Here is a 26,055-nt window from a genome sequence, read left to right as displayed (position 1 = left end):
CTGAGACCAAAACTCTGGATGAGACCAGTTCCCTGAAGGAGGGGGCCACCTTTGCACAGGCCTGCCGAAGGCAAGAGATGTGTGGAATGAACGCACAGCCGGCAGACCACGGGGGCAAAGGAGGCCCCTGCAGGGATCAAAGCCTCAGGAGCAGGACTTTGGACTGCCCCCCGCCCTCGCCCCCCTCCTGTTCATCCTGTAGCTCCCCTCCCCCACCCCAAGAGAAGACACTGCTGTTCCCAGCAGACCTCACCCTCAGTCCTCCCTCTCCCACGTCAGGCTGCACCACCGGGCGGGGGGGGGGGGAAGGCGGTCGCTGGAGCTGCTCCAACCTGCTTGCAGTGGCCAGGATGTGGGGCAAGACACAGGCCCTCGGCTAGGACAGAAGTATATGCAGCCTAGCACATAAACAGGCAGGGAAGAGCTCCTGGGCAGTTCCAGGGCTTGCTGCAACAGCTCCTATCTCCTCTGCACAAACCATGCGCACTCTCACAAGCTTCGGTCCCATGCGTGTCCCCCACCACCCCCACCACGAATTGTCCTGGCAACGGCTCCAACCACCTGGGCTGCCCTTTTCTGCAATATCCCTTTTGAGATGGGCCAGGAAGAGCTGTGCATCGTATTCCAAGCACGTGGGCAGGCATGTGGCTGTGGCCAGAGGTGCTCTGGACATCTTAGGCAGCAGGTGTGCCAGCTGTGCCCAGTCCTGGGCACGGTCAGCAACACACACTGCTTACCTACCTGCAGGCTGGGTTATGGCCACGTGCTGCTCTCCAGGGCCAGGCAGGAGGGGCCCCGGCCTCGTCACTGAAGACATGATCGGGCTCAGGGGTCTCAGCACCCTCCCCGCACCCTCCTCTGCCCCCTCCTCTGTGAGACAGGGGTGGAGCGGTGAGCCAGGAAGAGCCCCAAGCGCCCCACAGTACCATACCCATTCCAGAAGGAAAGGCAGCCACCCCCTCCCCAAACACGACCCACTCCCAGTAAGGATGACCCCAATCTGGTCTCACTGCAGGCGTTTATTTACTTGAGGTGCAGCTCCGGTCACAATGGGGGTGAGCATCTCAGCCGGGCGGCCAGGCCATCTGGCGCCCTCCCAGCACGTGCAGGTGGAGGTGGTAAACAGACTGGGCCCCCTGCTTCCCGTCGTTGATCACTGGAAAGGAAAGCAGGAAGGGCATGTGTGACGGTGTGGGGCTCAGGCCCAGGGAAGAATCAGGACAGTGTGTGTGTGTGTGTGTGTGTGTGTGTGTGTGTGTGTGTGTAGGGGGCAACTGTGGGAGAGATCCGAGACCAGGCTTCGACTTGGGGGCCCAAAAGCAAGCACTTGCAATGGCCAGACTGAGAGGGAATCCATTCAAGGGGAGTCCACAGGGCGGAGGCCAGGACCAGGGCCGGGGTGCGGCAAACAGGGACACACGTCGTTGCTCAGCTGCGGCCCTCCCTGGCTGGGCTGGTCTCTTTCTCTTCCTAGCCTCCCCTACAGAAGAGACCATACACACTAGAGGCCTTCAAGAGGCAGCTGGACAACCACCTGTCAGGGATGCTTTAGGGTGGATTCCTGCACTGAGCAGGGGGTTGGACTCGATGGCCTTGTAGGCCCCTTCCAACTCTGCTATTCTATGATTCATGTGAAATGGATAACATACACAGGTTCACTTGCGGTCAGGGAGGGGGCACACACAAGACGAAGGAGAGAGGTCAATACTCTTGTGGAGGGTTGTTCCGGAGGACGGGCCTCATCTCCTCATTTGCACATGCTTGTACACCTTCTCTCCCTCTCCGTCACACTCAGTACCTTCCCTCCAAGGTGGCTCAGGTCCAGAGACGTCCTGGCCGGGGGCCCCAGAGCAAGCTCCGTCCTCATGGCACCTTCGACTCAGCCAGCCCCTCAGGCTCAGCACCTAACGCAAAGCATCTCGGCCGCGACTTACTCACCCACACGATAGCCATCCGACAGGCCCTCCGCCTTCGCTGTCAGGCTGGCCACCACCAGCAAGTGTCCCAGGAGCTGAGGGCAGGGCAGGATCAGGTCAGGGGGTGGCCCTGCTGCGATGCCCTAGCCCCCACCCCGCCCCGGCTGCCCCGTTGCACGTGGAATCCCTAGAACAGGCCGCAAAGGCTCTGCGCAAGTGCAGCCGTTTAGATCGTGATATTTCACAGAACAGCGTAACAAAAGAAAATTAAAACATGACTCCCTGCCCCAAGGAACTTACAGCTTATGTTTACCTGGCGGGAGAGAGGGGAGAGGCAAGCATGAGCAACGCGACAGAGAGCAGGAAGTGAGGGGGAGTGAAAAGCACGAGGAACAGTGCAAGCGGATGCCAGGACACGCGTGGAGAATTGCGTGGTTCTGCTGCGCAGTGGGCCCAGCGCACCCAGATGGTGCCCTGTGGAAGCGGCCTGGCCGTTTGATGAGCAGCCACTAGAGCCACCTCCCACCAAGGGCAGAGTGAGCAGACGCAGCGGCCCGCAAACCGCTCCCGCCCTCCAGGAAGGGCCCCAGCTCCGCTATGGCTGGGGGCTGCGTGTCAGGGGAATGTTAGGGCCAATTCAGGGGCAGGGGGGTGTTTGTCCAACAGAAGCAGCAGCACAGTTAGTGGAAAAGACCAGCACACACGTGCCACGGACACACAGTCCTCAGCCACGTGGCAGCATGACTCAGGAAAACGGCTTGCATGCAACTGGGGTGGGGGTCTGAAGGGTGCCCTGCAACAGACAAATCCTTTCTGCCCGGCCACAGCCACGGATCCGCACCACCTCGAGCAGATCCCAGAAGCTGCACTCCCCACTTCCTTTCCTGCCCGCCTGGAGCAGGGCTCTCCAGCCCCCCGTCCCGTCCCGCCCCCCGCCCTCTGCATCTCCACCCTCCCACGCTCACCTGGGCATCGCTCTCGGCCACGCAACTGATGCGGGGGATGGGGTGCCTAGGTATCACCAGGAAATGCACAGGAGCCTGTGGGGCCACATCTCGGAAGGCCACGCACTGAGGAGGAGAAAGGGGGAGGGGCAGTCATAGCGCTACAGGTGAGCAAGGGTGCCGAGTCCCCATGTAACAGCCAGGATTTCATTGCGTCCTCCTGGATGTGTGGAAGCAGGATGCAGTTACTCTTTGAGGAGGGGAAAGCCTTCTGCCCATGCTCAGGGGCACTCTATGAATTTTTCCACATTTGAGCGTACGTACTGAGAAAAGATTCCAAAGCACAGAGCCCCCCATCCTGTCACAAGGAAGTCCTGTCACAGCGTGTGTGTGTGTGTGTGTCCCACCCCCGCACACACACTGCAAGCCCCCCTCTGGCAAACCACAGACCTTGTCGTCCTGATAGATGATGTCGGCTGGGATGGAGCCGTCCAGGATCTTGCTGAAGACGGTGGGGCTGGGCTCCTGGGCAGCCCGCTGGGCCTTATCCACCTCCCCTTCTGGCCTTTGGGGGCCCACGAATGCTCTCTGCCACAAACACAGACGGACAAGGCCCAGCGTGACACAAGGCCCAGGCATCAGCTTCCCAGGCCCTCCCTGCCAAGGGCTATGGAGATTGCCGGCAGGGAGGGAGAGCAGACAAGTGGTTCTGCAGCTAAACCAAGGCCTGGCCTGGGCTGGGGCGGGAGGGGGGCAGGGAGGAATTTCTCCTCAGCCTGCCCGTCGCATTCCTGGCCCACTGGCCTCCTTCCTCACCCCAGGCTGCTCCACCTGGCTCTGTTCTGGCGTTCTGCTCCGACATGAACCTCTCCCGACATGAACCTACCCGCTCACTGCTCTCTACACCTAAGGTCCTCCTCCAAGTGCCTACTCCGAGTAAAGCTCGGAGGATGACAACAAGGGAGAGGGCCTTCTCAGTGGTGCCCCCTCCCCAATTTTGGAATTGTTTCCCCGACGAGGCTCACCAGGCGCCAACATTGTTATCTTATCAGCATCAGGTTAAGATTTCTCTTCTCCCAGGCATTTAACAGCATTTAGCAACATATGCTGAGTTTGTTTGGTTTTAACTAGGGCTGTGCTCCGCTTCTTTTCAGGTCGGAGAAGCAAAAGTGGATCGGGGTGCTTCGCTTCCCCTTAAGGCGGAGGCGAAGAGGATCGGGGGGGGCAGTGGAGCGTCACAGAGTGTATTGAGATGAAGGCGGATCCTTCGCCTCGATCCGAAGCTCCAAAAGAAAGGTAAGCGGGGGCTTACCTGGCACTGCCGCAGTCTGTGTGGCGACAGCGGCAGAGCCAGGAAAGGGGGCAGAGGGGAGGGGGGCTTACCTGCCTCTGTCGCGGTCCGGCGGCGGCTTCACCGGAGGCTGAGGCTCAAACCGAAAGACCAGGCTACAACTGCAGCCTGCCCTTCCACTTTGAGCCTCAGCCTCAGGTGAAGCCGCTGCCAGAACACGACAGACGCAGGTAAGGGGAAGGAGGGGGGCCTTACCTGATGGCGGCGCCGCCACCATAGTCCGTGTGGCAACGGCAGCGGAGCCAGGTAAGGGGGGAAGCTCCGATTCGGATCTGGAGCTCCGCAGCAGAGCAGAGCAGACCGTAGGCGGATCGAGCCCGATCCACAATTTGCGGATCAGGTGCAGAGCGGATCGGGGGTCCGTGCACAGCCCTAGTTTTAACGGACCCCAGAATAGCTGTTTTTATAAGGGATACTGTTGTTTTAATGCTTTTTATTTTTTAAACTTTGTATATTTGTTTTTAATGTTTACTGTTTTTAACTTTTGTAAACCGCCCAGAGAGCTTCAGCTATGGGGCAGTATATAAATGCAATAAATAATAAATAATAATAATAGTGTGCACTGCTAGAAGTGCCCCACCCCCACCCCCTTCTCCAGGGTCCCTAGAAGTGATCCTGCTGAGTGAGCACGGGCCACGTTTCCGTCTCTCCAGGGACATGCACACAGAAAGGCAAAAAACAGCGCACGACCGTGTGGCCAGATCTACTGGGCTCCCAGCAGGGAGGCTGAGATGTGCTCTGCCCTGGGCGGCAGCCCGGTGTGCTCAGCAGCCCCCTGCTCAGAACAAGGCTTCTTTGCACCTTGGCCTTTGCCTGCGAGTCCCAGGGAAGCCCTCCCCTGCCAGAGGGCTTCTGGGTGGTCTATTAACTCCATTCAGGCTGATCAATGGCTCATCTCAGTTGGTGGGGTGGGGGCTTCAAGACAGATGGCTCTCGTGTGGGGAAACATGGGGAGGATTACAGCCACAAGACAGCATCCTTTGAAAGGGCCCCCCACCCCACTGCTCCGTACAATTCCAGGGTGGGGGCAGGGGCTGGACTGGAGCCCCCCAGGAGGAACTCAGGGAGGCCCAGGGAGAAATAGCTGCCTACGGACTCCCTGACTTGGAGCATGGAACAACTCAGGGGACTCACAAACCCTGGGAAGTCAGGGCAGGGAGGTGAGGTGCAGCTTGACGACAGGGGGCTGGGAGGCGTTCAGGGCCGCCCCAAAACGTCCTGCCGCCTGAGGCCAGGGACGAAAGGCCCCCCTCCCTTTCCTTGTACTCAAGTCAACTGAACTGGCGGCTGACTCTGCCCTCGGACCCTGGGAAGGGAGCCCCGGGGCCCCGGAGCGCAGCAGCAGCAGCAGCAGGCGGGGGCTTCCACCTCCGAGGCACAGGGCAGCTCCCGGCACCCCACGCCCTGGCGGCTCCCGTCCCTCAGCACCTGCCGCCTCGCCCCAGACCGGAGCGCGGCTTGCGCCGACACGCGTGTCTTGAACTGCCTTGCCTTTCGACTGGCACGTGCGCCCGCCCCAAGAACCCCAGCGGGCGCCCCTCCCGTGCCCCGAGGAAGAGGCGCCCGCTCCACCCGGGGCAGCAGCCTCCGAGTCCGGCTGAGACAAGCCGCCCCACCCGCCGACGCCTGGCGCGGAAGCCCAGGAGGAGGAGGAGGAGGAAGAGCGGCGCGCCTCCTCGGGGTGGCTCGGCCATTGGCTGCAGCCGGCGGCGAACCCGCGTCTGCCTGTACGTAACGTGTGGAAGGGTCCAGCTCGGCAATGCTTCAAGAACGAGCTTCCAAGAGCCGCCGCCGCCGCCGCCGCGCCTATCCCGGCCCTGGGCGGCCCGCGGGAGCTGTTGGGCCGCCCGGTGTCCCTCCCTCCGTCCATGCCGTCCCCCCCCCCCGTCCCCCTACCAGCCCGGGTCGCTCCCAGCCGCGGAGCAGCAGCAGCCTCCGCGCCGCCCCTCGCGCCGTCGCCGCCGCCATGCCCGCTGCCTGCCTCCGCCTCCCGCGCCGACCCTTCCGGCCCCAGAAGCCTCTGCAGGCAGGCCGCGGGGGCCGCGCCCGTTCTCCTGCTCGCTCGGCCCGCCCAGGACGGACCAGCGGCGCCGGAGCTCCTGCGGGCGGGCAAAGGGACCGCCGCTGCCCTGGCGGTGCAGAAGGGGGGGGGTGAGCGCCCGCGCGCCCGTCATCCCCGCACCGCGTGTTGGCTGCTCTAGCCGAAGGCGCGTGGCCGCCCCCCGCCCAGCCCGTGGCTTGTAGCGCCCGAGAGGACGCCTGTTCCCGGGGGTCGGCGGGGAAGGCGCCTCGCCGAGGGCGGAGGGGCAGCCGAGGAGGGCTGGATCCCGCGGCTACGGCAGGAAGCCTCCCCTGCGCCCCCGCTTGCTGCGCACACCACCAGCCGGGTGAGCCCCGTGCGAATGCGCACCTTCGCTGGGCACAGCTCCCGAGCACGGCCCGGACAAGCCAAGGGCTGGTTGAGTGCTGGACGACGCGAATTCTTTATTTATGTATTACATTTCTATACCGCCCAATAGCCGGAGCTCTCTGGGCGGTTCGCAAATCAACAGTTGTTTCCCACCCTGTTCCTCCTATTACTCCCCACCCCTTTGGTTGATTAGCGTGTTGTCCGAACTCAACGAAGGCCTTTTAACGCCAGCATCCCAGGTTTCTAAACATGCGGGTTACCCGGCAGCATTTCAGGGAGGGAGCTGCAGGTGTTTTGCCCCAGGTGACCTCCTGGCAACCCGCGGGGGTTCGTGGTAGTCTCAGCAGGCTCGTAAGAACATCAGAAGCGTCCCTAAGGCTGGATCGGGTCAAGGGTCCATCTAGTCCAGCATGCTGGTCACACAGTGCCCAGGCAGCCCCCAGCAGGACAGGATTGTTTTGTTTTTAGCAGCCCCCACCCAGTACTGTAGTTTTTATGCTTTTGATGGTTTTAAATTTTGTATACTTTTTTGATGTTCACTGTCGTATTATTATTACTATTTAGTGCATTTTTTATACCACCCAATAGCCGAAGCTCCCTGGGTGGTTCACAAAAACTAAAACCATTCAAGGTATAAAACAAACAGTATAAAAACATGATATAAAATACACGTTAAAAAGTGATTAAAAACATACCACACATGATAAAAACATCTTTAAAACAAACTTAAAATATTCTAAAATTTCACTGGATAGCTTCGACTATCATAACTTCGGCTATGGGGCAGTATATAAATGTAATAAATAATACCACCACCACCACCACTCTCCCACCCATGTTCCCCAGCAACTGGTGGAAGTTGCTTTACTGCCTCCGACGCATGTAGCCATCAGGACTGGAAGCCTTCTCCATGAATTTGTCCCATCCCTTTTTGAAGCCATGCAAATTGGTGGCCGTCACCACATTTTGTAGTAGCAAATTCCATATTTTAACTCTGTGCTGTGTAAAGAAGGCTCCGCCCACACCGCGGAGCTTTGGGCAGTGGTGGAGGAGGGGTCCCCACTGGGCAGCACGGGGACCTCCCTCCCCTGCAAAGACAGCGCTGGCAGGGCGAAGGGGGTGGAGATGGGCTTTAACCCAAACTTGGAGGCCTGAAAGCAAAGCCACCATCACCATGCCAGGCCTCCCCACGCCGTGTGTGCCCCACACACTCTGCCTGCCCCAAGCCCTGGATCCATGTCATGGAAGACACAGCAAGCGGTTCTTCCTCAAAGGGCTGAACGTGAGAAGCAAACACAAGAACGGGCACAGGCCTCCCCCCGCCCCCCGACACTCCACCATGCTAAAGAGGCCCTGCAAAGGACGCCCTTCTCAGTGCAGCCTGTCTGGCACGTCACCTTTTCGGCACCAGGCTACGCCCGTCCTCTCCTCCTAGGAGTACGACAACGCGGGATGGAGCTCTGGAGTTTCTTATGAGGTCCAGAAAGTTCCATGCTTTGTGGCTTTTAACTTAAACCCCCCCCCCAAGAAGTTTTACCTATTAATAGTTTTATATTTCATCATGCTGCAAACCACTGAATGAATGACAACCAAGAGCCGAAAAGTAGCAAGGAGGCCCCACCTGGGGCAGAAACAGCAATCTTTAATATACCAGGGGATTCAGGAAAAAGCCCCACAGGAGCTGTGGGGCCCGCAATCGAAGGTTTGAGGCTGCCCTCGCCCGTCCGCCGGCCCTGGCATCAGAAGCCCATGCGGGCTCCTCGCTTGCGTGGTGCTTGGGAGCCCTGGGAGGAAGGGACGAAGCGCCTGCTGCCACTGAGATTGGAGGACTGGCTCAGAGGTGGCTCCTGCAGGCCCTCCGTGGGCTCATCCCAGACGGCCAGGTAGTTGCGCAGGGTCTGCCGGCGCTCCCGGGGGATCCCACGAGAGCGCAGAGTCTGGGAGGACAGCAGCTCGGCGGCAGTGTCCTGGGAGTCGGGCCCTGTGTCTTGGGAAGCCTGAGGTGGGCAGGCAGCCGGGGCAGAGGGCTCCTTTTGGGGGGCAGCGGGAGCAGGCTGGGCTTCGCACGGGCCGGTGGAGGTGCTGCTGCCCCCGCCTCCCAGCCCGGAGAAGTCGCTGAAGTCCGACTGGTAGCTGGTGGAGGAGGTGAAGCTGCCGGACAGGCTGGGGGTGCCCCGGGCCCTCTTGAGCCGGCGCCGCTGCTCCCTCAGCACCTGCCGTTTCTGGGCCTGGGTCTTGCCCAGCTTGTCCTGCCACCAGCTGTGCCAGTTGCCGGCCCACGAGGCTGAAAGCCGCTGGCCCAGCTCGTCTGGTTGTCCCTGAGGGGCTGGGGCCGGGGGCAAGGGGGCTGTGCCCTGTTCCCCCCAGGGGCACAGGAGTAGCTGCTTCTGCATGGCGGTGCGCAGGTGTTGGCAGACCTCCGCGTGGAGAGGGGCAAACCAGGGCTGCTCCTGCAGCTCTCGACGGCGGAAGAGGCGGTCCTGGGTGACGGCGGTCGGAGGCTGTGGCCGCCCCTGGGCTTGCTCCGGCAGCTGCTGCCAGTCCTTGAGGAAGGCCTTCAGCCAGCGCTGGTAACTGATGGGCGCAGCAGCAGCAGCAGCAGCATCACGGCCAGCTGCTGTCGGGGGCACCGAGGGCGGAACGGGAGCGTCCCTGCAGAGCCCATCTGCTCCTGAGCCCCCACCGGCCTCCCGGGGGTCGTCTGGCTCCGGCCCTGGCTCCCCACAGGTCTCCTCCCTGCGCTCGTCCTGGTGGAGCAGCGGCTGGTAGAAGAGGTCCCCCATCTCTGAAAGCTGGAAGACCAGCATGGCCTGGCTCTGACCCTGCTGGCCAAGGGCAGCTGCAATGCCTGCAAGAGGGGCGGGGTGGGTGGGAGAGAGAGAACAGAGGGGCAGGTGAGGTGCGGGGCTGGGCTGGGGCTTCCCTGAACTGACCGGGGCAGCTCTTGGCTGCCTCCTCTCAGACACGGCTGGGAACAGCGGCTGCCGAAGGCGAGCCTGGAGCCTAGAAGGCCTTCCGTACTGGAAGCTTGGGCGAGGCACGGTCACCACTCAGATGTTTAGCACGCACTGGGAACTATTCGCTCACAAATACAAATGTTGGGGTCCATGCTGGATCAGACCCTGGGGAGGGGGGGCTAGTCCAGCCTCCTGCTCCCAAGTGGCTGACCGGTTGCCCCATGGGGAGCCCACCAGCAGCTGCCCCGTGGTGACCTCCGACATCCTGCAGACCAACTCTCCCAAGCTGAGCTCGGAGGCTCCTAGCACAGCAGCCTTCAACTGGCGAGATCCGTCCCTAGCGTGAGCACAGGAGAGCCCCCGTACGTGTTCCTCTCCCGGTGTCGCCAGGCTGGGCTACCCTGCGTGCAGCTGAGCTAGCTGGGCGACGCAGAAGCGCTGCTCTCACGGGTGGCTTTTGTGAGTCTGTGGCTGCTCCCAGGCATGTGAGAACCTCTTCCAAAGCTGTGCAGCCCACCCCCACCCCCTTCCTTTCCCGGCCACATACCCGCAGTGGGCACCGTGAGGCGCTGGTGCAGAGCACTCTGCCTGATGGGCACCTGCACAGGGAAGTGGGGCAGGCACTCTCTGATGGGCGAGAGCTTCTGTGGGGGGCCCCAGAGCTGGCATGGGGTTCCGCTGCTGCCGCCACCTGTGGAAAGAGGCGTGTCAGTAGCCCAGCCTGCCACAGCCGGCTCCCCCCCCCCACAACAACCCCCTGCCCCGGCGACCCCCACCTGCATACTGCAGCAGCAGCAGCTCCTGGGTGTGGTGGGTGCCCAGGAGCACCTTGTGGCTGCGCTGTGAAGCCCCGGCGTCCGGCGTGAGGTGGGCGTAGCTGGGAGGCCTCTGCAGCATGTGCTTCCAGCTAAGAACGGGCACCAGCGGAAAGCGTTCGTCTAGCACGTAGGCAGAGAACTGGGGAGCAAAGCACATTCAGAGGACTGCACAGGGGCAGCGACTGGGGGTGGGGGGCGCACACACACATGTATCAGGTCAGACACCCACCGGGCAAGCCCGACTCCCCACTCTTGAGTCTGCCACTCACTGCCTGCAAGCTGAAGAGGGGAGGAGGCAATACTAACAACCAACATTACGTATTTGTTGCAAGGATGACTAAGGTGATGGACATGAAGCACTCTGAGCCAATGAGAGGACAGGAGCAGGCCGGGGAAACATCGGTGCCTGCTCCTGTTGGACTCTTCCCCCACCCCCACAGGGCAAACTGCCATCTTGGCCCTGTGGGGAAGAAGAAAGACCGAGAGGACAGGAGCAGGCCGAGGAAACATCGGGGCCTGCTCCTGTTGGACTCCCCTCCTTCGGGAGCAGGACAATCCCATCAGCCCTTTTCCCAGTCCACTTAATTTCTCTCTCTCTTTACCTCTTCCCTCCTGAACTCCTTTTCCTTGTGTCTCATGTCTTTATTAGACTGTAAGCCTGAGGGCAGGGACTGTCTTTTTTGCTAAGTGTAAGCCGCTCCGAGAGCCTTTTTTGGCTGAGGAGCAGGGTATAAATATGATAGATAAATAAATAAATAAACGTTACGGGATGAGCATGATGCAACCGTACGAAGTACCATCAAGGCAAACAGTGACTGAGATGCCTGGAGCCCCCCACCCTGGACCGGATCGGGGCTGGGCATCATTGTGCCGGCGTGGAAAGGGCCCGGCGGACCTCCAAGCAGTGGCGGGGCAGGATGACCGCCCCCCACTGCAGGCCAGGCCATTTATCCGCCCAAGCTAGCGCTGTGGGCTGGGGCAAAACACTCTCCAGCATGGCCTGGGCGATGGCGCTCGCTGCGCAGGGAGTGGACGCCAAGCTCACATCCCTCCCTCCGGGGCACACCCACACCCTGGAAGGAGAGCAACACTCCAGCACCTACCTGAGTGGCAACCAGGTGATGGTAGGGCTCAGCCTGGCCCAGGTACTTGGAGAGGACCAGGCGCTCCCCCCGCTGGCATCCCGCTTCGCTCCCCACCTTGAAGAGGTCAAAACAGCGGCTCGAGGGTACCTAGAGCCCCCAGGTCACAGTTAGCCCCCGTGGAGTGGCCCCCCTGCCATGCAGCTCTGGGCCCTGGTGGCTCGGGCCCGCTAAGCCAGCTCTGGATCAGTCTCCCAAGCGGGCCCTGAGCCACGAGGGGCAAGGAGGAGGGGCAGGAGCAAGGCCACAAGGCCAAGATACGGGCGACGTGCAGAAGGCGCTGCAGCGCTGCCCCCTGCCGGCCTCCCCACCCCACCCCCGGCCACCTCCTGCAGCACCTTCCGTCCACGAAGCTCACCCTCTGGTCAATGCCCCTCAGGCCGGTACGGTCAGCAAAACTCAGCACCCGCGGGTGGGCAGTGAACTCGCTCCAACGCCATGGGGAAGGGTCCCGGAAGAACATGGTCTCGCTGTCCTGGTGCAGCCGCCGGGGCCTGGCGAGGGAAACGTCTGGGTCGGCCCAATGCGGGAGGCGACACTCGCTCGGTCCCCCCTCGTCTTCCACCTGGGGCAGAGCTGCCTGCCTGCCTGCCTGCCCGCCCCTCCGGTCTGCCCCAGGTGGCCGGGCTCTTGCCCAAACACAGACTGGCGGCCAACAGCAGCGGCTCTCTTAGCGAGGTGCCACAAGTACCAGATGGCCTCCCAGATCGTGTCCGGCATACACGGCCCCCTCCCCCACATCAGCCTTGCCCTGTTGCCTTGGCAAGGGGACACCGGCTTCCTAACGTTACAAGCCAAAACTAGGGGAGCCCCACAAGGGGCGGCACTAGCCCTGCTTCTGACGAGGCTGAACGCACGGCCCCCAAATACGAGGAAATATGGGCACAACTTGCTGAAGGCTTCAAAGTTAAGGAACATCCCTGTTGTTTGGGGGAAACTGTGGGACAGCGGCAATTCCAGCATATCCGCTTCCTTTGTTTGCATGGCCTTGCGTTAAGGGGGCAGTCACCGCAGCTCTCAAACTACAGGCTTAATTTAGGCTTTGGAAGGCTGTTTACCAAGGCAGCCTCCACCTAACCCAAAATGCCGCCCTCGCCACAACCACGCCCCCTCCTCCCCAGGAGGCAGGAGCCCTTCTATCATCTTGATCTGCCGCCCACAGGGCCGCTCCAGAGACGGGCCAGGGATAAACATGCGTCTCCACCTCTGTGAAAGCTCAACGCAAAACCTCCCAAGGTTTTATCCCGATCTGTGCAGGGCTCCCAGGGGGAAGGGGCTGAGCCCCCAACCTTGCTCACCCTGCCTCGACATTCCACACGTACAGGGCTCCACGGAGAGTGCAAAACGACACCTCGCCAGGCACGTGCGGGCTGCAAAGAAGAGAGACGCAGCGTCAGCAGGAGGGCCTGGAGAAGGAGGACCCCCGCCCACCCCACCCCACCCCCTGCCACCGCCTCAGCTTGAGTCAAAGGGTCGCCCTCTAATCCCCAAGACGGCCAGGTTGGTCCATGAGAGAAACATCCAGCATCCACAGCTGGGCAATGCCTTTATGAAGACCGACCCAAATGCCCCCAGAGTCTGGATGACAACTCTTATCAGGCGCAATGCTTTAGGAGAACTGGAGAACTTGGGGGGCAGGTAGGTCCCCAAAAGTGCTGTTGGGGGGGATTCCTGCTTGAGCTCTTGGCTGTCGGCCTACGGGGTCCCACAGGGCCCCATCTTGCCCTCTATGCTTGGCAACACCCATCTGGAGCCACCAAGAGGTCATTCAGGGGGTTTGGGGTTGGGTGTCATTAATACCAGCTCGTTTCAGCTGAAGACTGTCCAAGATTTTAGCTCTGCTTTTATTGTATTGTAAAAGACAAGGTAGGGTTGTTGTTGTTTTGTAAATTGTAAAATGTGGCCAAATTTCAGCAACTCCAGAGTGCGACCGAGCATGTTTGGGGGGTGGGAGGGATTCACATCACTCCTCCCCTCCCCCTCACGATACTCACGCAATGGCAGCGAGAAATGACGGCAACGCAACGTCCCCTCAGGACTCCCCATTCTGCCTCAAAGGCAGACCTGCAGCCAGTGCACAAGCGATATGAAGTTAAGGACCCTAAAAAGTACAAAAAGTATTACAAAGTAAATGAGTTAAAATTATTTATATTTTATTTATTACATTCACACTATTATCATGTAAGAGGTCCTCTTCAGTGGCCCAAACTCTAACATCTATCTTGGAATTGTTGTAGATCACAAGCTGAATATGAGCCAACAATGCGATATGGCTGCAAGAAATGCAAACGCTATTTTGACAAAGTACCACATGACATTCTGATTAACAAACTAGCTAAAAGTGGGCTAGATGGAACAACTATTAGGTGGATCCACAGTTGGCTACAGAATCGGACTCAAAGAGTACTTATCAATGGATAAGTCTCCTTCTCAAACTGGGGAGAGGCAACGAGTGGGGTGCCGCAGGGCTCAGTCCTGGGCCCAGTGCTCTTCAACATTTTTATTAATGATTTGGACGAGGAGGTGCAGGGAACGCTGATCAAATTTGCAGATGACACAAAATTGGGTGGGATAGCTAATACCCTGGAAGACAGAAACAAACTTCAAAGTGATCTTGATAGGCTGGAGTGCTGGGCTGAAAACAACAGAATGAAATTTAATAGGGATAAATGCCAAGTTCTACATTTAGGGAATAGAAACCAAATGCACAGTTACAAGATGGGGGACACTTGGCTCAGCAATACTACAAACGAGAAAGATCTTGGAATTGTTGTAGATCACAAGCTGAATATGAGCCAACAGTGTGATATGGCTGCAAGAAAGGCAAATGCTATTTTGGGCTGCATTAATAGAAGTATAGCTTCCAAATCACGGGAGGTACTGGTTCCTCTCTATTCGGCCCTGGTTAGGCCTCATCTAGAGTATTGCGTCCAGTTCTGGGCTCCACAATTCAAGAAGGACACAGACAAGCTGGAGCGTGTTCAGAAGAGGGCAACCAGGATGATCAGAGGTCTAGAAACAAAGCCCTATGAAGAGAGATTGAAAGAACTGGGCATGTTTAGCCTGGAGAAGAGAAGATTGAGGGGAGACATGATAGCACTCTTCAAATACTTAAAAGGTTGTCATACAGAGGAGGGCCAGGATCTCTTCTCGATCCTCCCAGAGTGCAGGACACGGAATAACGGGCTCAAGTTAAAGGAAGCCAGATTCCAGCTGGACATCAGGAAAAACTTCCTGACTGTTAGAGCAGTACGACAATGGAACCAGTGACCTAGGGAGGTTGTGGGCTCTCCCACACTAGAGGCATTCAAGAGGCAGCTGGACAACCATCTGTCAGGGATGCTTTAGGGTGGATTCCTGCATTGAGCAGGGGGTTGGACTCGATGGCCTTGTAGGCCCCTTCCAACTCTGCTATTCTATGATTCTATGACCTCCTGGTCGAAGCGCGTCTGGTCATTAGAAAAAGAGCACTTTTATCAAATCATTGGATGTTCAATTTAGAAATACAAGTGCTCTTATGTGAAGATAGTTAATTTTAATTCATTTGCTTTGTATTAAATTTTGTACTTTTTAGGGTCCTTATCTTTGTTTTTATCAACCATTTGCATTCTGTTAAGGCTAGTACCTTTTTGCGCGTGTGTTCACAAGTGATATAAACCACGTGTAACACGAACTGACCTTGCAGAAGGGGCTCACGTGAGTGGATCCCGCCCTCTCCCAGGCAGCCAAGTCCCCTCCCCTGAGTAAACCACAGGCACAATCTCATGGCTTTGGGAAGCCCCAGGTAGTCCTGGTGGCTGCCGGCCCCCCTCAACGGCAGGACGGAGTCTGCAGAAAGCCACAGTGGTGATAGGTACAGAAAAAGGAAGAAGGTGGGAGAGCCACCCTTTTCTTCTTCCCTGTGGCAGAGAGAGCTCACCTGACAGAGAGGGAGGAGCAAGGGGCATCTGTGCAAACAACCTGGAGTGGAGCGGGGCCTGCGCTGTGCTGCACCCTCCACACCCCGCAGTGATGCTCTGAGCGCACCCCAACAAAGTCTGTGTTTGGGATACAGAGCAGAAAGAACAGATTAGATGCATTGGAAGAATACTGCAGGGTGGGGGTGGGGAGTGGTGATTTCTGGTGAACGCCTCTCACTCACCGTGGCCATCCACGTGCCTTGCTGCCACTTGCTTCACCGCACCATTGAGTTCAAATTGTGCAGGGCAGCCGCTGGTCCGAGGTCTCAGGGAGCCACTGGCCGTGGGCTCCAGAGCCACATCCTGGAAGCCTGGGGAGCCCGCTAAGGAAAGAAGAGGGAGGAGGGGTCCGGGGGGGGGGGGGGGGCGCTTCCACAGACGGGTGATGGGCATCTCCATGCCAAAGCGGAGAAGAGGCTGCCTGGGACTTGGAGGGGGGCACACGGCATGGAAGAAAGGGCTGAACTGGAGTTGCTGGTCCTCCTCCCACCATCACCACCAGCGCCCCCCCCTCCACCCCTTGTGACCTACTGGAGTGTCCCGCCCACCCCACCCCACCTCTCAGAGGATACAGAGCCGGTTCATGGCGTCGCCTGCAGGGTACACCAAGCAGCCCCCACGGGTGGGCTCCCCGCTGTTGCCGCTGGGCAACCATGCCAAGGCCCCCCCGGTGGGGGCATCGTCGAAGGAAAGGGCCCTCCACTGCTCCGCCAGGTCTTCATGCACCCACTCAGCCATCAGTTCCAGGGGCAACTCAAACAGCCAGTCCCGACACAGGTGGGCCACCCTGCGCAGCCGCTTCCTGTTCTTGTAAAAGGGACACCTGCAGAAAGGCCGGGTGTGGGTGGGGAGGAGAAGAGAAGACCCTCAGCCTCGGAGGCCAGGCAGGAAGAGTCACCGCCCGGCACCGCCGCTGCTGCTGCTGCTGCCAGAAGTGTTGCCCATTCACCCCGGGGAAGCTCTTCAGGGTGAGCAGCGAGGGGCGGGTCCTAGGCCCGCCAGGCGGTTGAGGGGATTCCTGGGCAAGACAGGGACCCCCAAAGTGGTGCAGGCTCAGAACGCAGCATCCTAAAAGAAGACCAGGTGTCCTTTGTTTCCACCAGTTGGCAGGAAAGTGGAGGCTGAGTGGAACTTTCTTAGCTCTGTCCTACTCCTCCTTCTTACTATAGCAAAACTAGGGAGTCCAGCAGGCCCCAATCCTGCCCCCGGCAGGCTCCAGGGAAAGAACCGGAGCCTGCAGCCGTCTGCCTCTGGCTCAGGACCTGCCGGTGTGACTCAAACGCCCTGAATTGGGGGGTGGAACATTTTCTAAACTAGAGAATTTTCCAGGACGTTTTCTAGTGCTTTATTTTCCCACAGGAAAAAAAATCTGTTTCCCAAGTTCACTGGAAATAATGGAAGGATGCCAAATGCAAATACCACGTGAGGCGAGCCGTAGATGAGGGGCTATGGATGCAGAGTCCTTTGGGTTGCAAAAATTTGTATTTATTATTTATTTATTACATTTTTATACCGCCCAATAGCCGAAGCTCTCAAAAAATGTATCTGCGTGTCAACAGTCTTCGATCCCTTTGTTTTTTTCTTAAATCTAAACAACACACGGTGAGTACGTGCAACTGCCTTTGCATTTTTAAAAGTATTCTAATAAAAATTTCTACATAATGTAACATTTAAATGATATTAAGTGTGCGTTAATTCTTTATCTGAAACATTGCATGGAAAATATAGATGGAACATTGCGACAAAAAATTAAAACGAGGTACTTTTTTGGTGGGTTTTTTGTTTGCTTGTTTACTAAATGCAAGTAAAATAAACAAACTAAATTAGATCGCTCTCCATGGCAACCTTCCCCAACCTGGTGCCCTCCAAGCTGTTGGGACTTCAACTCCCACAGGCCCCAGTCAGCATGGCCAATAGTCAGGAATGCTGGGAGTTGTAGTCCAAAATATCCAGAGGGCACCAGGTTGGGGAAGGGTGCTCGAGGGCATCAGGGAATTTAATTCGCAACTCAACATTTTCTGGAAAACCTGCATTGCTGCTTGCACAGCGCCTGGCAGCAGAGGAAGTAGCTGCTGCACCCCCCACCCCCACCCCAGGGCCCACGAGCAAAGCTACAGGCTGGGCATGGCACGAAGTTGCAGCCCCTCAGCACCAGCCTCTAAATCCTGCAGTGGTTTTGAGCGGAAGACATGGCGAGGAGGCTTAATTGTTTCTCACAAGTCTGTCCAGCGTACAAATATATATCAACATCCAATATACACATTTATGACCATATTAAGCATGGACAGAAGCTAACAGTCAAATATAGGAAGCAGCTTTTAGAAGGCTCCAGGTAGCCGAAGTAGGCCTCTTCAGCAGCAAAGTTTTCTGACCTTTTCCCCACCAACCCCAATTCGTGCCAACCGGCTGTGGCTCCGTATTGTTTGCCTCTGCTGCCAAGGCTGTTGTGCATCACCACATTCCTTAACTTGGGCGCCTTCTTCCTTCTGCTTGGGAAAGTTTGGCCTCCTGAAGAAAACAGCTCATCACGTTCCCAGGATGGGGCAAAACGTTTCACAGGCTGGGAACAAAGGGATTTAGCTGGTCTCATTTCAGGAGTCACGACCCGGCCTGGAGAATCTGCTTCGTCCCCTAGGAGAGGCGTTCCGTGGAGACCCCGACATACAACCAGGTGGACAGCTACTTTGTACCCCAAAAGGACAGGAGAGCGACTCACCTGGTGCTTCCCCGGGCATCCAGGTCTTTGAGAATGCGGGCAGCATGGCAGACATTGTCCCGCGCGTCTCTCTGCAAGAGACGGAGACGCAAAGCGTCAGCAGACACCGAGGTGGGAGCGGCGGACCACGCCTCCGGGCATCTGCCCCCGGATCAGCTCATTGGGCACAGCAGAGAGAACGTCCCCCTCGCCCTTGGGGCTTGGGCCAGGGGAAGGCAGCTTCCTCTGCTGTGCAGCTCCGGCCAGTCGCATGCCCACCCCAGCCTCCCAGCAGGATTCTTGGGAGGGAATAAAGAAACAAGGAAATATAGAGCAACAGAGGTCCTTACGTTGCTGCTAAGAGCCAAAGAAATGGGGCGTGGGGGGAGGGAGGGAGGGAGGGAAGGGCACTGAGGGCCACGGAGGGTGAGAGAACGCAGCCTCTGAGGCCTGGAGAGGATACAGGCCCTGGGTGCAGCCAAAGACAGAGGAGAAAGCAAGCAGGCTGTCATGCCCAGCCCCAGCCCTGAGGGAGGCTCAGCCCCACCCACCTCAGCCCATCCAGACTGGCACGTGCCACGGACAGGGGGGCTACAGAGGCCGCAACGCAAGAGAGCGGCCTGAGCCAAGACTGGGGGGTGGGGGGCCCTTAGGGGAAGGAAGGAAGGAGCGGCTCAAGAGGCCTGCCACTCACCGGCACCTCTGAATCTCCCAGGTAGAAGTTCTCCTGGAGCAGCTGGCCCATGGCACCAAAGGCAACATCAGGGTGGTCCTGGAAGAAGGCGGCCAGCTGCAGGCACAGAGAGAGACAGGCTGGCTCCTTGGCCGGAACGCACTTCACGCCCCCTCCTGCACACACCCCCACACATGTCGTCCCCCCGAGTGTCCCCTGGACTACCTGACTCGTGAAGTCGAGGGCAGCCTGAGCACCGGTGTTGGTTGCCTTCATGGCCCGCTGTATCTGCCCCACATAAAGAATGTCTTGGGGGGTCACAGCCGGGACCCTGCAGCCTGGGGGCAGGGGGAGAAGAGGGTTCTGTCCGTCATCAGTTCAGCAGGGGCTCTTTGGGCTCCCGCCCGCCTGCCCACCCAGCCTCACACCCAGCCTGGCTTGGGGGCAACGCTGGGGCTCTCACCGGCATTGGGCAGCTTCAGGGGCACGGGGGCAGCCCCTGTGGGCACCCACGTCTCCCGGCCCTTCTTGCGGTGGCGCGGCATGAACCTCGGCTGGCCCTGTGGGTACACAAAAGGGGTCAGCAAGCAGGGGAAGCCGCCCCTGGTATGGCCAGTGGGGCCACCCCGCCTATCGCCACTCGCCTGCGGAGTCTGCCGCCACTGCCGCGTCCAGGGGCCTGGGTTCGAGGGAAGTGCTGCTTGGGGCTGGCCTTCCTATAGGGCGGCGGTGAAGCAGGGGCTGGGTGGCCACTTCTCAGCCGCGAAGCTAGGGTGGCCCTATGGGAAAGGAGGACACGGCTCCTCCTGTATCTTTGACGACTGCATGGAAAAGGCCGTTCCAGCCGGTGTCATTGTTTTGCCTGCAGCACCTGGTGAAATCCCCTCTTCATCACAACAGGGAAAGCTGCAGGAGCCTTGCCCTCTTTTGTATGTGGGAGGAGGGGGTGTCTGAGGACCCCCTGCGCTGAGCGTTGGGGGGGGGGGAGAGCTAGCTGGGCACTTCCAGGGCAGCCTCACGGGCAGGATTCGACCAGGGGCTCCGGGTCTCGGCTCAAGAGCAGCGCCAGAGAGTCCGGGGGGGGGGGGGCTCGCCCAGCCCGGCGCCGCTCCCTCCCTCCCTTTACCTGCTGCTGCTGCTGCCCGCGGGGGTCGACCTGCGCTTGCCCGTAGCTGCCCCAGCCGGCCACCAGCGGGGCGCAGAGGGCGCGGGGGCGGCTCGGGGGGCCCTCGCGGAAGTGCCCGGGGAACAGCGGGCAAGGGAAGGCCGCCATGGGCAGGCAGGCAGGCAGGCAGGGGCCTGGGCGCACGTGGAGCGAGCGGGGCTCGAACTCGCGGCCGCAGCAGCAGCAGCCCAAGCCCCACTTGGGACAGGCGGCCAAGCGGCGAGCAAGAGGCGGGGGCCAGAGGGGCGCGAGTGGGAGATCCGGCCCTCCGCCTCCTGCGTCCGCCCGCTGGCTCCCCCTGGCGGCTGGAAGACCCCCTCGCCTCGGTTCCGAAGCCGCCTGCAGGCAGCTGGGGTGGGGAGGGGGAGATTCAGGCCCGCGGCCACGCGCTGCCCCCGCCTGCCTGCCTGCCTGCGTCTCCGCCCGGGCAGGCAGCGCCGGGATAAGGCCAGAGCGCGGCCACGGGGGCGGCGGGGGCAAAGTATAATGGCCGGTTTCCACTTCGTGGGATGGCGCCTCTGCTGTCCTGCCGGGGTGGCGTAGCGGCGAGCCAGGGCCTGACTCTCAGCCCAACCTACCTCACAGGGTTGTTGTTGTTGTGAGGATAAAAATGGGGAGGAGGAGAAGGAGGATCGTGTGTGCTGCTTTGAGTCCCTTGGAGGAAAAAAGGCGGGATACAAATGCAATAAATAAATAAATAAAGTAGGGTGCCCATCGTGCCTGGGAGACCCATGCAGCACAGCGGGCCACAGCTGGGTGGCCATGGAGGGCAGGGGGCTGGCAGCCCTGGGTCCTGAGCATCAGCCCCGCTGCACCACCGACCATCTGGGCTTCCCTGGGACGTTTGGGAGCAATCCTCTTCTCACCCACCCCCCACACTCATCAGCTACCTTACCGCAGGGAGGGCAGAAGGTAGAGCAGGCACTCTGGCTGAGGACACGCTCCCCCCTTCCCTGGATCGCGGGGGTCTAGGAAAGAGCAAAGGTGGTCCCGCAAGCCCACCCCAGCCCAAGAGGGTTGCCAGGGGTCTGTGCTTCGTGGCCCGGGTGGCACCAGATGCAGTTGTGTCTGGGTGGCATCAGGAGCGTCCATCGCCTGTTTTGTTCGTGTTTGAGGGCTGCCCACGAAGTGTCGTTGCACTTCCTGACTGCTAAGCCTTCCAGGGCACCGATTCCTGCCTTCCCGGATCCCCACCCCCTCACCTGCCCTTCACGGTGCCTTCTGAAGTGGGTCGCCTCCCTCTGGGTCCATGGGAGCAGCCCCCACCCTGATGATGTTGTTGATGGCTGTGGCAGAATGCTTAATTAATTCTATTTTGGAAGTGTATTTTAAACATTTCTAGACAGCGCAACGCATCCCAGGGTGTTCTTCAGCAGCAGCAATACAGTGCGGTGCAACTAGTGTAGCATAAAACGGAGCAGCGGCAACATAAATAAACAAAGGACCTCCTCTTCTCAGCTGGCAGCATGTCAGAGCAGAAGGGGGGGGCCCTTGGCGCAGGTCCCAAAGAGGCCGCTGCCACCTGAGGTGGCGTCAGCGTTGGCAGCGCATGAGTCTTGTGGCACTTTAAGGACCGGTATGTTTACTAGGGCCGAAGCTTCCATGGACCCAGGGCCTGCTCTGCCCTGCCCTGTTGCCCTCAGATTAGTTTTACGACACTCTTATCCCACCTTTTCTCTCCCTCTCCCCAGAGCTCAAGGGGAGCAGATGCAGTCTCCCAGCCCCTGCTTTCCCCTGTGGTCTCCCACCCACCCACTGCCTCTTTCTGCAACCCTGTGAGGTAGGTTAAAGGGACAGAAGATGGCTGGCCGGCCCAAGGCCACCCTGTAAGCTTCATGGTGATTTGAACCCAGGTCTCCCCAGTTCTAATGTGACCCCCTCCTCTGCCACACTGACTCGCCATCAGTGGCGTGGAGAGCACACCTTATACCTAGGCAGGCAGGCAGCCATATTTTTACTGGGTCCAATTTCACACAGGCGGTCATTGCCGTAGGCCAAACACTTGCCAGGCACACAGAACAGGACCACAAACCTCAGCCCTGTCTTTGCTGAGGGACACACACTTGGGCCCATTTTAGAACTGGCTGTTCTCTGCCACACTCCTGCCCCATCCGATCACAGGAAAAGCACAAGGGGCCACGCTGCGTGGTGTGCAATGAGCACAGCTCCGCTCACGAAGGGTGCAACGCGGACCTCTGTTCACTCATAGCAGCCAGCAGGCACAAGCCACTTGCCCTATAAATCAGTCAACCCTCACAAAGGCCACCTCACGACCCCAGGGGTTCCATCCTGCAGACACTTTGTTTAAAGCCCTTTGTGAAGAAACAGCGCTGCCTTCTTAATTTGTTTAGTTTGCTTTGGGTGTAATGAGGTTAATGTTTACTTTGTGGGTATTAATGGTCAGTGTAAAATCCAAAAAGGTACAAGCTCAGTTAATGTTCCACTAAGTCTTGGTGCAACTAGAATCAGAATAGTAGAGTTGGAAGGGGCCTATAAGGCCATCAAGTCCAACCCCCTGCTCAATGCAGGAATCCACACTAAAGCATACCTCACAGATGGCTGTCCAGATGCCTCTTTTTAATAAATAAATAAATAAATAAATAAATAAATAAATAAATAAAAAGATGTTTATTTATAATTCTGGTTACATAGGTCAAGTATTACATCATATATGTATATTCAGCATCAATACAAATGCATGTTCCCACCTGGATTTATTGTTGCATGACATGTGTGGGTGATAACTTTCTCTTACAGAAAGTGGAGGAAGGAACTAGAGGATCGGCAATCCTTGACTTGATATTGACCAATAGGGATGACTTAGTGGATAAAGTGGCAGTCACAGGAACTCTGGGGGAAAGTGACCACGTCATACTTGAATTCTTGATTTTAAAGGAAGCAAAAGCTGAGTGTAGCCATACACGTACTCTGGATTTTAGGAAAGCTGGTTTTAATAAACTCAGAATTATGATAAGTAAAGTCCATGGCAAGTAAGCCTAATGAGAAAAGGAGTGCAAGACGGGTGGGAATATTTAAAAAAGGAAATTTTAAAGGCACAATTACAAACAATTCCAACAAGGAAAAAAGATAGAAGACAACAGAAGAAACCAATGTGGCTCCACAAAAAGCTTAGAGACGACCTGAAAACAAAAAGAATACATATAGGAAGCGGAAGGAAGGCCAGGCTACAAAAGAAGAGTACAGACAGGTGGCACAGAACTGCCAATATGGCGTCAGGAAGGCTAAAGCTGAGAATGAGCTGAGATTAGCAAGGGATGCTAAAAGCAATAAAAAGGCTTCCTTCAGATACATGAGTAGTAAAAACAGAGGAAAGAAATGGTGGTTCAACTGCTTAATGAGGATGGCAAATTGATAACAGATGACAAAGAAAAGGCTGAAGTGCTCAATTCCTACTTTGGCTCAGTTTTCTCCCAAAAGTGGGTCCATGACACCCCTGGAAAAAGTGAAGCAGAAGTTGAGGGGGCAGGGTCGCAGTTTGAGATTGATAAACAAATGGTCAAGGAATACCTAATTTCTTTGAATGAGTTCAAATCTCCAGGGCCTGATGAACTGCATCCTAGAGTAATGAAGGAGCTAGCAGAAGAACTCTCAGAACCTTTGTCTATTATCTTTGCAAAATCATGGAAGACGGGTGAGGTGCCGGACGACTAGAGGAGGGCTAACGTCCCTATCTTCAAAAAGGGCAAAAAGGAGGAACCTGGGAACTACAGACCAGTCAGTCTGACATCCATCCCTGGGAAAATTTTGGAGCAGATTATAAAGAAGTCAATCTGTAAACACCTTGAAATCAATGCGGTGATCACTAGAAGCCAACATGGATTTGTCAAGAACAAGTCCTGTCAGACTAATTTGATCTCATTTTTTGATCAGGTAACCTCCCTTGTGGACTGTGGGAATGCTGTGGACATCATATATTGTGACTTCAGCAAAGCTTTTGACAAAGTGACCCATGACATTCTGATTAACAAACTAGCTAAAAGTGGACTAGACGGAACAACTATTAGGCGGATTCACAGTTGGCTACAGAATCGGACACAAAGAGTACTTATCAATGGAACCTTCTCAAACTGGGGAGAGGCAACGAGTGGGGTGCCACAGGGCTCAGTCCTGGGCCCAGTGCTCTTCAACATTTTTATTAATGATTTGGATGAGGAGGTGCAGGGGACGCTTATCAAATTTGCAGATGGCACAAAATTGGGTGGGATAGCTAATACCCTGGAAGACAGAAACAAACTTCAAAGTGATCTTGATAGGCTGGAGTGCTGGGCTGAAAACAACAGAATGAATTTAATAGGGATAAATGCCAAGTTCTACATATAGGAAATAGAAACCAAATGCAGTTACAAGATGGGGGATACTTGGCTCAGCAATACTACAAACGAGAAGGATCTTGGAATTGTTGTAGATCACAAGCTTAATATGAGCCGACAGTGTGATGTGGCTGCAAAAAAAGCAAATGCTATTTTGGGCTGTATTAATAGAAGTATAGCTTTCAAATCGTGTGAGGTACTGGTTCCTCTCTATTCGGCCCTGGTTAGGCCTCATCTTGAATATTGCATCAAGTTCTGGGCACCACACTTCAAGGATGCAGACAAGCTGGGGTGTGTTCAGAGGAGGGCGACCAGGATGATCAGGGGTCTGGAAACAAAGCCCTATGAGGAGAGACTGAAAGAACTGTGTTGGGCATGTTTAGCCTGGAAAAGACTGAGGGAAGACGTGATAGCACTCTTTAAATACTTGAAAGGTTGTCGCACAGAGGAGGGCCAGGATCTCTTCTTGATCATCCCAGAGTACAGGACACAGAAAAATGGGGTCGTTACAGGAAGCCAGATTTTGGCTGGACATCAGGAAAAATTTCCTGAGTGTTAGAGCAGTGTGACAATGGCACCAATGACCGAGGGAGGTTGTGGGCTCTCCCACACTAGAGGCCTTCAATAGGCAGCTGGACAGCCATCTGTCGGGGATGCGTTAGGAGGAATTCCTGCATTGAGCAGGGGGTTGGACTCAATGGCCTTAGAGGCCCCTGCGATTCTATGAAATAGAGGATGCATCCCAGGAAAGAAAATCAGACAGCTGCTGGGGCGAGCAGAGAACTCTGGCAGTAGGACTTTGCTGGGAAGAATTATAGTGCTATAGGACAGTCTAGTGGATGTGTTTGAACACAGTGTTCATTGTATCTATTCAGATGTTAAAACCTTTTCCCTAATAATAATAATTTTCAATAAACTTTCTAAAATGTGGTTGTTTATATCTTGGGGTCTCCTGTCTTATTGGATTACCACCTTGTGCCTAAAAGCCAAATGTCACACAACCTAAAGCTATATACAAGCTGTGGTCTGGCAGTTGTAAACTCTGGGAATGTTCAGACGTTCTTGCAAAATTCTCCAATTTACGGCTTTGCTTGAAGCTGGTGCCTGGTGGGGGTGAGGAAATGTATTGACTTTTCTGCACTTGGATCCAGCAGAATGCTAGCCAGGTGCTCCAGCTGATATCCAAGGCGGGAACTCTTTTTCCTCCAGTGTATTTTTTAGGGGGGGTGGACTGAATCATTGGAAAGTCCCTCCCCCTTGTGTCCCAAACTAGCATCTGGATGGGCTGCTGCTGCTGCTGCTGATCCCACCTTGCCCTCCTCCTCGGAAGGGAAGCCCGTTGGGCATTGGCCCTGTCCTGTGGCCTCTTGTGGAGCCACCTCAGCTGGGAGGGTGGCCTTCAGAGGCACAGGCATTGCTGCCGCAGCAGCAGCAGCTCAAGGGCCTGGCAGTCTGTGGGGCAGGGTCCGTATCAGCATGGGAGGGCTGGTGCTGGACTTCACAGCAGAGCTGCCAGTGGGGATAGAAAAGCGGTGCTTGGTACATCCCTCATCATGCCCTGTAGGATCCTGGTCGGCCCTGATCCGTGGAAGGACCCTGAGGGCTCCCCAGGGCAGCTGCCCCTCCTGTGCCAAGGGGGCCCAGGCCTCTCCGGAGCCCCCCACCCGTACCTGCAGGCCCGGAACACACACCCA

General features: G+C 57.2%; 2 protein-coding genes across 4 annotated transcripts; both read right to left on the bottom strand.

Moving 5' to 3' along the window:
• Nucleotides 1-1,001: 1,001 nt before the first annotated feature.
• Nucleotides 1,002-12,128, bottom strand: HINT2 (histidine triad nucleotide binding protein 2). The gene is made up of 6 exons (XM_063128348.1): nt 12,123-12,128; nt 6,108-6,192; nt 3,311-3,448; nt 2,882-2,986; nt 1,939-2,011; nt 1,002-1,156 (listed from the first exon to the last, which is right to left on the bottom strand). The coding sequence occupies exons 2-6, from the start codon at nt 6,177-6,179 to the stop codon at nt 1,065-1,067; spliced, it is 480 nt and encodes a 159-aa protein (XP_062984418.1). The 5' UTR covers nt 6,180-6,192; nt 12,123-12,128; the 3' UTR covers nt 1,002-1,064.
• Nucleotides 8,226-20,159, bottom strand: TAF1C (TATA-box binding protein associated factor, RNA polymerase I subunit C). 3 transcript variants are annotated; one of them, XM_063128347.1, is made up of 14 exons: nt 19,992-20,159; nt 19,329-19,425; nt 19,091-19,203; nt 18,887-18,982; nt 18,214-18,284; nt 16,070-16,320; nt 15,680-15,808; nt 15,458-15,575; nt 12,837-12,908; nt 11,897-12,032; nt 11,500-11,628; nt 10,355-10,535; nt 10,126-10,269; nt 8,226-9,469 (listed from the first exon to the last, which is right to left on the bottom strand). In XM_063128347.1, exons 1-14 carry the CDS (start codon nt 20,136-20,138, stop codon nt 8,361-8,363), a joined length of 2,793 nt encoding a protein of 930 aa, XP_062984417.1. In that variant the 5' UTR covers nt 20,139-20,159; the 3' UTR covers nt 8,226-8,360. The 3 variants fall into 3 exon arrangements, with proteins under 3 accessions (XP_062984417.1, XP_062984416.1, XP_062984415.1); XM_063128346.1 differs by lacking the exons at nt 18,214-18,284; nt 19,329-19,425; nt 19,992-20,159 and having other exon boundaries at nt 19,091-19,178; XM_063128345.1 differs by lacking the exons at nt 18,214-18,284; nt 18,887-18,982; nt 19,091-19,203; nt 19,329-19,425; nt 19,992-20,159 and adding an exon at nt 17,870-18,155.
• Between the last annotated feature and the right edge of the window lie 5,896 nt (nt 20,160-26,055).

The sequence above is a fragment of the Elgaria multicarinata genome, chromosome 6 (genome assembly GCF_023053635.1).
Source record: "Elgaria multicarinata webbii isolate HBS135686 ecotype San Diego chromosome 6, rElgMul1.1.pri, whole genome shotgun sequence".
Taxonomy (NCBI): Eukaryota; Metazoa; Chordata; class Lepidosauria; order Squamata; family Anguidae; genus Elgaria; species Elgaria multicarinata.
Note: the sequence above shows the minus strand (reverse complement) of the source record. Positions and strands in the feature narration are given on the sequence as shown.

Excerpts from the sequence above, each read along its gene's own strand:
- HINT2 (XM_063128348.1), bottom strand. The coding sequence starts at position 6,179 with ATGGCGGCGGCGACGGCGCGAGGGGCGGCGCGGAGGCTGCTGCTGCTC. Across the intron at positions 2,012-2,881 it reads TGGCCGAGAGCGATGCCCAG|CTCCTGGGACACTTGCTGGT; the intron begins GTGAGCGTGGGA and ends CCCTGCCCTCAG. Across the intron at positions 1,157-1,938 it reads GTCGGATGGCTATCGTGTGG|TGATCAACGACGGGAAGCAG; the intron begins GTGAGTAAGTCG and ends TTTCCTTTCCAG.
- TAF1C (XM_063128347.1), bottom strand. The coding sequence starts at position 20,138 with ATGGCGGCCTTCCCTTGCCCGCTGTTCCCCGGGCACTTCCGCGAGGGC. Across the intron at positions 19,204-19,328 it reads CCTGAAGCTGCCCAATGCCG|GCTGCAGGGTCCCGGCTGTG; the intron begins GTGAGAGCCCCA and ends CCCTGCCCCCAG. Across the intron at positions 11,629-11,896 it reads TGAGGGGCATTGACCAGAGG|GTACCCTCGAGCCGCTGTTT; the intron begins GTGAGCTTCGTG and ends TGGGGGCTCTAG.